The sequence below is a fragment of the Trachurus japonicus genome, chromosome 23 (genome assembly GCF_045865225.1).
Source record: "Trachurus japonicus isolate A0001 chromosome 23, Traja_1.0".
Classification (NCBI taxonomy): domain Eukaryota; kingdom Metazoa; phylum Chordata; class Actinopteri; order Carangiformes; family Carangidae; genus Trachurus; species Trachurus japonicus.
The window spans coordinates 17842752-17853533 of NC_140929.1; the positions used below are offsets into that span (position 1 = coordinate 17842752).

At 41.4% G+C, this 10782-nt stretch overlaps 2 protein-coding genes across 2 annotated transcripts; one reads left to right on the forward strand and one right to left on the reverse strand.

Moving 5' to 3' along the window:
- Positions 1 to 376: 376 nt before the first annotated feature.
- Positions 377 to 4963, reverse strand: fgfr1op2 (FGFR1 oncogene partner 2). Its single transcript, XM_085769818.1, has 6 exons — positions 4705 to 4963; positions 3699 to 3835; positions 3347 to 3464; positions 2303 to 2445; positions 2012 to 2125; positions 377 to 881 (listed from the first exon to the last, which is right to left on the reverse strand). The coding sequence occupies exons 1-6, from the start codon at positions 4727 to 4729 to the stop codon at positions 744 to 746; spliced, it is 675 nt and encodes a 224-aa protein (XP_085625944.1). The 5' UTR covers positions 4730 to 4963; the 3' UTR covers positions 377 to 743.
- Positions 4912 to 9708, forward strand: med21 (mediator complex subunit 21). Its single transcript, XM_085769819.1, has 4 exons — positions 4912 to 5105; positions 5426 to 5540; positions 6107 to 6207; positions 9014 to 9708. Exons 1-4 carry the CDS (start codon positions 5064 to 5066, stop codon positions 9191 to 9193), a joined length of 438 nt encoding a protein of 145 aa, XP_085625945.1. The 5' UTR covers positions 4912 to 5063; the 3' UTR covers positions 9194 to 9708.
- Positions 9709 to 10782: the final 1074 nt, after the last annotated feature.

A 10782-nucleotide genomic window follows, 5' to 3' on the forward strand; every position in this document is an offset into this window, starting at 1 on the left:
TTCTCAGTGGACTGGGCATAAAAATTAATTAGTTAATTATTTCTATAGGACCTTGACCTGCTTTATGATTACAAAAGACATGGTAATCCACCTTTATAATGAAATGGACCTGTAAACTAAACACCATCGAGTGGAATGAAAGAATTCTAATTTGACTCTTCTGGTTTTCCACAGCTCTGCAGCAGAAGAGGTAGTTACAGAATATCCTGTGTGCTGGACACTGTTTCTATTCCTGCTTTTAAGCTGCAGTTGACAATATTATGTAACAATAACATGAGCGATGAAAGTGAGAAGTTGAGTACTTATGCAATCTACCAAAACAGAACCAGAAAAATGGGAAGCTGCGATTTCAAAGCAAAGTCATGAGAAGAGACGCTTTCATGTTTACAGATTTATTTTGACTCAAGCCCTTCTTTTACTCATTCACACTTTAAATCCTTGCAGGCACCACAGGTTCATGCATGCTGGCAAATACACAACATAACAGAAGTACCACAAAAAAAAACCACACACACACACATAAGAAAGATGAGCACACTCTGCTTGTGTCTGAATCACCAGAAGGGGATTCAACTCCGTAGCATCATGCTGTAAATATGCACCCAGGAGGAGAGGGGGGGTCTCTGGGAGAGTCTTTGGGGTGAAAGTTGAAGTGGTATGTGGCAACAGACTGTACATACTGTACACAGTAGTGGCAGCAGTTGGGCGTGAGGTTGAGGGGGGGTTGGCCAGTGGCCTGGGCTCTAACTTTTTCGTAAGCTGACATCAGCGCTGGTCAGCAGCGGCGACAGCGACGTGCTCTCTGATGCGTCTTCTCTCTTTAGGACAAGGAACGCCTCGCGACTGATTCCCAGCAGCTCTCGAAGTCCGCTGTTCTCCAGCTGGAAGACACACACACAAATATACAGCCATACATTTAGATGAAGCACCACCAGTTATGCCCAATTCAGACATGGTATTCAGGTGTGAAAGCATCCACGATCCAACACACACGCACGCACGCACGCACGCACGCACGCACGCACGCACGCACGCACGCACGCACGCACGCACACACACACACACACTAACACTGTGACATGCGTGACCCATCTGTCAGTTGGCTAAAAACATTGCATACCTGATTATGTGCAAAAAGCAGAGAAGTGAAATCTGATCATAAGTGGTCGGTGGAGACAGGTTTTAAAGCAGGTGTGTGGCAGGGCTGTGCATTTAATCAAATTTTAATGGTGATTTTGGTTTTGGCACCAAACGATCTCAAAACTAATTTAATCGGGCATGTTGAGGCTACAGTCCTCACTGTAGGAGGCCCCGGTTCGAATCCCGCATCGGGCAGCCCTTTCCTGCATGTCACCCCCCCCATTTCCTGTCTCTCTCTCCACTGTGCTATCAATTAAAGGCAATAAAAAGCCCCCAAAATATACTTTAAAAAAAAAAAAATATATATATATATATATATGTATAATTGGGGAAAATCAATTATTTTGTCATCTCCGTTGTGCAAGTAAACCTAGAATGGAACAGGCTGCCTGAAAGGCAGAATAAACTTTTAGAAATGGGTACTGGATAACAAAAGTTGCCTGCACTCTTAAAAGCAGGATACTTGTAACTGAGTTAGTTTCTTAAAAATGTATCCTATCTTTTAATACATTAAATGTAAGAAATTATTCTAAGATCTTTTGTAATAGGAACTTGGGCATTTTTAAATGTTTTATCATATTTATTTCTCAAATGCATTGCACTTGACTTGGTCTTTTTAAAATGTGGAAACTGGGTTTCTGTATTGTCTCTGTGCTGTCCATTGTCTATTTGTGTCATTTCCATATCCTATTATTGACCAAAACAATTGTGATTATGATTTTTCACAAAATGGCCTGGTGTACTTAGAGTGGACCACTTATAATGGTGTGATACTTATGTTTTAACAGCTTGTTCTATTGCCTGAACAATGACTAAGCTGTTGTACATTTGGAAAAGTTCTAAGTGCATTAAGATAGAACATTGCTTTTACCTCCAGCTGTTTAATCCTCTCTTCATCTTCACATACTCTCCCCTCGTCCACCTCTATGGCCTTCCGCATCACAGAGGCCATCTCATTGATCTTGTCTATATGCGCCTGCATTTCCTGTAATTGAACAAATAAATAAATAAATACGTCAATTAAACACCACGTGTGCTTCTAAACAGAAAGAACATGTTGGTAAGGATATTTTATTCAGTTCATCATCAAAAGAGAAATCTTATAGAAAAACTCCAGACATCCAAAGTTACTAGACAAGAGCAACAGCTGTTCCCGACTAACCGTGGTGTGCTGCTCCTTCAGCTGGGTCACGATGGCAGGGTCGTCCCTCTTACTGGCCATGAGGAGCCTGAACACCTGCTCCCTGTATTTGGTCATGATGAGCTCTAGTGCAGACTGGTGCTCCTCCAGCGATGTCCGCAACTCTGCAGGAAAAATAAAAATGTTTGGTTTGTGTAGCAGACGGCACTGCAAGAGGCTTCTCATCTTTTTGCTGTGGTTAACACCTACATCTCTTATTTAGCAATACAGTATTGTGAATGACTCTGATCAGTATGATCATCCCGCACAGAGATTAAAGGGATAGTTCAACATTTTGGCAAACTGGCCCATTGCCATAATGCCTATAGTCATAGCAGTAGGTTCGTTACCCTTAATTGTCGGTGCAAGCTATTTTTAGAACAGCGGGGCAGAGATGTGAGCTGCTCAGAGCTACGCTACGGAGGCTAATGGAATTTCTTGGTTTCCCTCATCAAACTCATCAAATACACAATCCAACAACTCCAAAACGCTCTGGTTGACAAGTTGTGACTTGCACATTCACCACACTATGAGAACGTTACGAGACTAAGTTGTTTTCGAGGCAAATGCAGAGACTGCTTGCTGAAACACTGCCCCTTACAGGAACACCATCAGCTGATTTGCAAGAATTTACCTCGAAAACAACTCTGTCTTGTAACGTTCTGTTATTATCTCATAGCGTGGTGAATGTGCAGGTCACAACTTGTCCACCAGAGCGTTTTGGAGTTGTTGGATTGTGTATTTGATGAGTTTGATGAGGGAAACCCAAGAAATTCCATGAGCCTCCATAGCGTAGCTCTGAGCAGCTTGCGGCTCTGCTCCGCCGTTCTAAAATAGCTTGCACCGACAATTAAAGGTAACGAACCTACTGCTATGACTATAGGGATTATGGCAAGGGGCCAATTTGCCAAAATGTTGAACTATCCCTTTAAATTAATGAGTTCTTCCTGTAAAAACTTTCTATGTCTTAGCAAATATCTGAATTTCCAGGGAAAACATTCATCCATATGAACAAAGAAGTCCAACCTTTGTTTTCCTGCTGGAGCTCTCTGATCTGACGGTTTTCCTGCTGAATTCCAAGGACCAGACTGGAGCGAGGCCGATGTCGCGCAACCTGGTTCAGCACATCAATCTCCTCCTGGTACTGCCAACAAGAAATTACCAAAATCAAAACCCAATTATTGACAAAACGGTTTCTTAAATGTTGAAAACAGTGCTGAACCAGAACCTTTGACAATTTCTCTAAGTAGTTTTATAGTTGCTGGCTTCTCAAATGAAAAGGATATTTTTTAAAAAGACTCAGTCATATACTTATTCTCATCAATAGTCTTCAATAGGCAAATTAACATTGACATGTGATCTTCTCATGACATCCTACCTGTTTCATCGCATCCACTCGCTTGTTGAGGGATGTTGTCTGTTCGATCAACATTTCAGCAGCGTTGTCATGGTTGCGAAGCCTTTCCACTAATGACTTGGCATCTGCCAAGACTTTCTCTAAGGTGCAGTTCATGCCTGAGAAAACACAAGTCATCATTAAGACAAATTCGAGGGAGAACAGCTGCCTGGTTTTTAATGAGCGGAATGGGCTTCGTTCTCACATACTATTATTAACACAGGGTAGAGTTACCATTTAGAAAGGGAGAAATGTTCTCTGTTATTCTGTTTCTCTACACCTCTCTGATTATATATTCACAATCCTTCTGTACTTCTTGTGATGAAAAACACCTGCACTCACTGTTACTATTTATAAGCCAGCACTTTGAATTTTAAAGAAGCTTTCACTCCTGCTGAGATGAGGCATGCTGTGACTCACTCCATCTATTCCTAACAGCACTTAGTACTGCTGACCTCAAGTGGCATAAACAAACTGAAGATCCCAATGTGTACACCTCTAGTGCACTGTTCAAACTAACACTACACTCAAAAACAGCCATCAAAATTAAGTAAAGTAAATGATTTACCAGCCTACAAACCACAAACGTATTGTATGCTACCACACTCTGTTCCAACCGGCTTCGTGACCATGAATGACAGCTGCTGTGTCAGCTAATTTGCTCAAGCTAACGTTACCGTGTTCAAAGTGATATATCGAGTTACTGGTACGTCATATTTGTATTACTACTACAAGAGACATGAAGACAATTACTCACTTAACGTTAGTGTTTCTAATTCAATTAAGTGTCCGCGACTAACATAATATTACCAGCCGCACAAACACAAGTCTTTGCTAACTTATTAGCTGACTTACTAACCACGTTAAAACTGTCGTCCACTCAACACCTGCATGAGAACCAGACACCAAAATAAGATCTTCGACTGCCAGTTAAAACACTGCTCAACACTGTTATCTGGTTATTAAAGAATAAATGGTTGTAAGTTACCTGGGGAGCTCAAAGTGCAAGACATCGGAATTTCGCTAGTCCGTTGCTTCCTGTTGATGTTTGGTAGCTAACGTTAGCTACAGGCTAACATCAGTCCCCATCAAGGGGCAACAGGTAGAAGCAGAAGCTCCAGTGCTGCTCGGCTGTCCTTGAGAAACACAGTGAGATTATAGAAGATGTCACTCCCGTGGGTCTAATACTTGTCCGGTCAGAGAGTCTGGAGGTGAGCTGTCTACAGCTGCTCAGAACGATGATAAGCCAGCATAAGCTTCCAAATATCGTCAAATTCTGCGATATTTTACGCCACCAAGACGTTCTCGCGATACTGACAGCGATGTTTTTGTTGAATCACAGAAAACATGGCGGACAGGCTAACACAGCTTCAAGACGCTGTTAATTCGGTAAGGCAAATTTTTAAAGTTTTGAAAACGAATTGCGCACTTCAACACACAGGGACGTTAAAACCAGACTAGACTGGTTGTGTTACTTGTAGAGAGTCAGTCCTGTGACGCAGTTTCCACATTGTTTCAGTAGTAACGTTAACCTGTTAACAGTGCTACACCACTGGGTAGCTAACGGCACGGGGCCTGTGTCACAAAACCAGGTCAGCCTCAGACTGTATGGGACACTCTCGAAAAGAACTTTTAAACATTAAACATGTCGGAATCAACAACTACGGTTCTGGAATCTGTGATCCACTGTTGGTGTTCTTTGTGTCCAGCTTGCAGATCAGTTCTGTAATGCCATCGGCGTCCTGCAGCAGTGTGCGCCTCCTGCCTCCTTCAGTAACATCCAGACGGCCATCAACAAGGATCAGCCCGCAAACCCAACCGAAGGTGCTTTACTTTCATTCTTTTAGAGCTATGATGCCTTTTTTTCTCTTTCTTCGGTGTCCTGTCTGTGTCACTTTCTACAGATTAATAATAATGTCCATTTGAAGTCAAAGGTTTATATACACTTCAGCTGAAGTCATGTTACCACTACACAAATTTCAAGATGCCACATTGCAGCTTTGACAGGTCCATATGACTTAATTTCTTGAATGACACAATCCACCAATTGTTGAGAGACACATTGTTTTCCCTTTAATTCACTGTATGGCTTGACTGTAGCTTTTAAACAGCTTTGAAAAAAAAAAATGATGGTATGGTGGCTTTAAAAGCTTCTCGTTCGCTGACCGGCAGAATTAACATCAGTATCAGTATTTTCCATTAGCTTGTTGGATTTCCCTTAACTTTGCAAAAATCGTATGGGAATATGAGAGAAATATTGATTTATCATTATATGCATTTAGTTTATATTATTAAACTGAATTAGAAGTAAATGCTCTTTTGCTGTTGATGTCTGGTGCCGCGTGACAAGAAAGTGAACCTCCTTCTTTGTGTCTGTGTTTTCTGTCCAGAGTATGCCCAGCTGTTTGCAGCCCTGATAGCCAGAACAGCCAAAGATGTGGATGTGCTAATAGACTCTCTGCCTAGTGAGGAGTCCACAGCTGCTCTGCAGGTCAGCACACAAACGCGCACACACACACACACACACACACACACACACACACAATTGCCACAATTATTACTTAAGATCATCTGGTCATATTTTGTCTTCAAGGAAACATTTCTACTGTGGAGAACCCACAAGAATTACTTAAGCAGATGAACACACCAAAGCCCAGGTAGCATGTCTGACTTTGAGCCAGTAGAGGGAGCCAGGTGCAGGCAGGTACAGCTGGCCTCCACATCAACAGCTCCTCACTATGAAAAGCAGAGTGACGTCTGATCTCAGGCATCAAATAAACAACCAAATAAATGTAGTGTGTTTTCAGGCTGAGGTTCTAGTTTTGTATCGGAGGTAGTCTGGATGCTGCCAGTATACACACAACTATAATCATTTTGATGATCCCTGAAATTTGCACATGAACTTATTAAACATGCAGTATGTTTATTTATTTTACTTTTTTATTCTCACAAAAATGGTTCATACAAAAAAAGTGATGTGAGTTAGTGTCTAATAAGTATCCGGAATAATTTTATGTAGAGATAAATTAAAGTGTTTATTTTTATTTGCCTCAAGTCTGTTATGACTGACTTACTACTGTTGATAATTAAAAGATGGTTTTAGACACTAGCCATAAACCTGCAGCCTCAGGAAATGTAACCAAACACAATCACAACATTTACAGTTGTATGCAGATGTTTTAGCATGGCTGGGAAATTGACATTCATGGTTGATTTTTGAAGCAGTCAGACATTAAAACGTCCATTTGTTGAAATGTTAATTCAACTGCTTTATTTCTTGAGCTTTAAAAAATAGAAAGACAACTAATTGCATCATGTGCAAACAGTTTGTGCAGCCTCCTACTTTCAAAGTCTGACAACTTCATTAAGTCATTTGGCCATGTAAGGTCAAGGCTTGCCACCAGAACAGTCAGCTGATGATCAGCTCTGACTCCTAAGACCTTGACTAGATCTGAACATGAGGCTAATTGATGCTACAAAGCAGGGTAGGTGATGAAAATATACCAAACAGTCAGTACGAGTCATCATCAGAGGGAAACTTCCTCTAGCTTCATTACAAAAGTCAGGCTTCTGTAATATCATTGAGAATCTGTAGTTGCAAGATGGCGAAAGCATATTTTACAACTTGATGTGATGTGCAAGAGTAAACATAGTATCGCACTATTTTGCATCCAATATATTGTATTGATATATGGACGCCAAGTATTGATCTTTTATTATATAAATTGCAAATGTGAATTGAAGGTTTTGGTACTGTAGTAGTAGTAATTGCTTGTTAAGTCCACTAGATAGTGCTGTTGGAGGCATCAGGGAAATATATACGGAAAACAGCATCCACATTTAAATCTAACATTTGTTTATACATTTTTTCTTGTCGTAGTGCAGCAGTCCACATGTTGGCATTTAAATAAGTTGGGCTAGTATGTAATATGAACAGTTCAGTTTGTCACATGCATACGTGTTTGCTTCACAATCCCATTTTGCATCAATAAAAATGACTGGAGAGAAGAACTAAGCAGACTAAGAAGTTGATCTTATTAGAAAAAAACAGATGTTACTAAAATTATCAAAATGGAGCGTTCACAAGCTGTGATGTCTGCCAGAGGAGAGGATGTCCAAATTAGGCAGGTGCCTAAACTTGTGCAAAAATGTGTTAAATTTTCTCCTATCTATCAATTAAATATGTTTCCTGCAGGTATACTTTAAAAATCAACAATTAATGTAAGATTTTTGTGTATGAGAAAAGTTTTCTGTTATCGAGGTAAACTCTTCCTTAAATCAGGGATTTTTTGTTTGAACAACTAGACTCAAGCTACTCGTAGTGTGTGTTATCATTGCTGAGGGATGCAGTTAGTGTCATATCATCATCAAGATAGGTTAGTAGCGGGGCGGTGCGTGGCGCAGTGGGTAGAGCGGCCGCCCCATGTAGAGGCTACAGTCCTTGCCGCAGGCGTCCCCGGTTCGAATCCCGCGTCGGGCAGACCTTTCCTGCGTGTCATTCCCCCTCTCTCTGTCTCCCCATTTCCTGTCTATCTCTACTGTCATCACTATCAAATAAAGGCAAAAAAGCCGAAAAATATACTTTAGAAAAAAAAAAAAAAGATAGGTTAGTAGCATTAGAGGTGGGCGTCTCTGTGGAGTCAATGTGATTATAAATCAGGTTCTATATAAATACTGTGTATTATTAAGTATCAAAGCCTCAGTCCACACGGCGGCACGGTGGCACAGTGGTTAGCACTGTTGCCTCACAGCAAGAAGGTCCTGGGTTCGAATCCCGGGCCGCCCAGGGCCTTTCTGTGTGGAGTTTGCATGTTCTCCCCGTGTCTGCGTGGGTTTCCTCCGGGTGCTCCGGTTTCCCCCACCACTAAAAACATGTCGGCTAGGTTAATCCTCCAGTCAGTGCCCCTGACCAAAGGCACTGGCTCATAATCTGGAGTTGGTCCCCGGGCGCTGCTGCCCACTGCTCCTCAGGGATGGGTTAAATGCAGAGAAAGAATTTCACTGTACTAGCTGTATATGTGACTAATAAAGTACCTTTACACAGAGAAATATGTTGCTGATGGATGATATCAGGGACCAACAATTGCTGATCACACTCTGAAGCTGATATTTAATCAGTTTTCCCATTTGGGACATTCAATTACATTCATTTTAGGCTTTAGGACAGAGGCTGCAACAGAGGCTGCAACAGAGGCTGTTAGTGTAAGGGCTGAAGCTCAGGGATTGTTTGCACCACATTTTGATATGCATAAATGTGTAAAAAGCAGTGAATGTGACCTGCTGTGGCCTCTCACCAGGCGGCCAGTCTGCGGCAGCTGGAAGAGGAGAACCACGACGCGGCGGCTCGTCTGGAGGACGTGGTTTACCGTGGAGATTTGCTGCTGGAGAAGATCCAGAGCGCCCTGGCCGACATAGCCCAGTCCCAGCTCCGTACCCGCAACGGAGCACCGACCCAGGCTTCACCAGCCGAGTCCTGACCCCACAGCATGCAGTATACAATTCAGGACAATTTCACACATTTGTTTTTACACTCAGACACCAAGTGCAACCCTCAGAACATGCAAACACAGGCTGGATGTGTCAGAGTATGTGTCTGTGTGTGGAGGACACTAGGTGCTGACCAGATTTGTGTGTATGCGACACAGGATTCTGTCACAGGTCTGGGTGTTTTGTGAAACGTGAGGAGATTTCTGAATGTGATTTGGCCTAAAATCCACCTAGAGAGCAGTAAAAGACGTCTTCACACCCACACTGATTGTGTTCTCCTCCAGATACACAACGCTTGGAACAACACGTCCTTGTCTGAAAGAGTCTGTCAGGTTTTGTATGTTATTTTGTACAGTATATGTTGTATATTGAGTCCTATCTCAGTTTGATTTTGTAGATATTTATGAATGACATGATCATAATTCTCATATTGGGTGCTCAGTTTTTCTGTAATTGTGCCTGAGTCAGTTTTTTTCTTTTTAAATAAAGCTTCATCCAAGTCTCACTCTGATTTTGTCCATTGAAACTCAAGGATACCAGTGTGACATCTATTTTCAGCTTATTATTAGTTCAGTGCATTTGAGCTCTTTTCCCTGTACAGTTGTTGAATTTCATTGAAATGACCTCACTTCTGCTTTTTGTGGAAGGAATGACACTGTATACACAGACCTCTGTTAACTTTAACTAAACATGTGAGCTTACACTGTATGACAATGTAACTGCTATAAGAAACGTTTAGGACTGTAGACGCCCGATGGAAACAAAATGTCAAGTTATTAAGCAACAGAATTCTGATTTTAGAATAAAGTCACAACACATAGTACGATTTCATAAGACAGATAAAAATAAATGAGAAGCTGCTGAGAGAAACGGAAGAGAGCTGCTGACTTCATATGTACTTAATGGGAACAATAAGTTATTCATGGTATTAGAAAACACAAAATTCCCAGCTGGCAAAAAGTTAGAGGTAAAAGTTATGAGAAATTATTTCTGTATATTATGTATATTTTCTATGGCCCAAGTGACATGAGACAGTCCATGTGATAATTTTTATTATTAGAAAATATCTAGTGAAATATCCTCTTCAAGTTTGAATTGATCAAATTATTATATTATCTGAAAGTCTCCATAACTGTCCAGTCATGTGGTCCAGTTTTGATTGAATTAAAACAGTGTCTCAGTGGTCTGGTGCTGTTTCGGACTGAACTTTACAAAGCGTAGGCTGTGGGCCAGAGAGTTTATAGCCCAAATCTAAATATAGGTGCTGTGTCACAGCTTAGTGGGCCCCATTGATGTGAGAAATGTGAGGAATATAAAAACAGCCTTGTCCGCTAGACACCACACCCAGATGTGTTAGCAGGGTACACCCACCTCTGCATGTTGACATCATGGTTCTAACAGTAAAAGCACTCAGCCTGTCCAAATAAGGAGATTTATGGCAGACAAGTTCACCTACCAACCTGTGCAGCAGTAATAGCAGTAATCAGGTTAATGTGTTGCTGTGTCCAGCTACTCTTTGTCTCATTGACACCAGCCTACAAGGAAACGCCAGATAATAGCTACATTTCTAAGAACCCTT

Bases quoted from the DNA above. Each gene is read 5' to 3' on its own strand.
- fgfr1op2 (XM_085769818.1), bottom strand. From the start codon at position 4,729: ATGTCTTGCACTTTGAGCTCCCCAG. The intron at 3,465-3,698 runs GTAGGATGTCAT...TCTTGTTGGCAG, and splicing joins GAGTGGATGCGATGAAACAG to TACCAGGAGGAGATTGATGT. The intron at 882-2,011 runs GTAAAAGCAATG...TGTGTCTTCCAG, and splicing joins AGAGGATTAAACAGCTGGAG to CTGGAGAACAGCGGACTTCG.
- med21 (XM_085769819.1), top strand. From the start codon at position 5,064: ATGGCGGACAGGCTAACACAGCTTCAAGACGCTGTTAATTCG. The intron at 5,541-6,106 runs GTGCTTTACTTT...TTTTCTGTCCAG, and splicing joins GCCCGCAAACCCAACCGAAG to AGTATGCCCAGCTGTTTGCA. The intron at 6,208-9,013 runs GTCAGCACACAA...GCCTCTCACCAG, and splicing joins AGTCCACAGCTGCTCTGCAG to GCGGCCAGTCTGCGGCAGCT.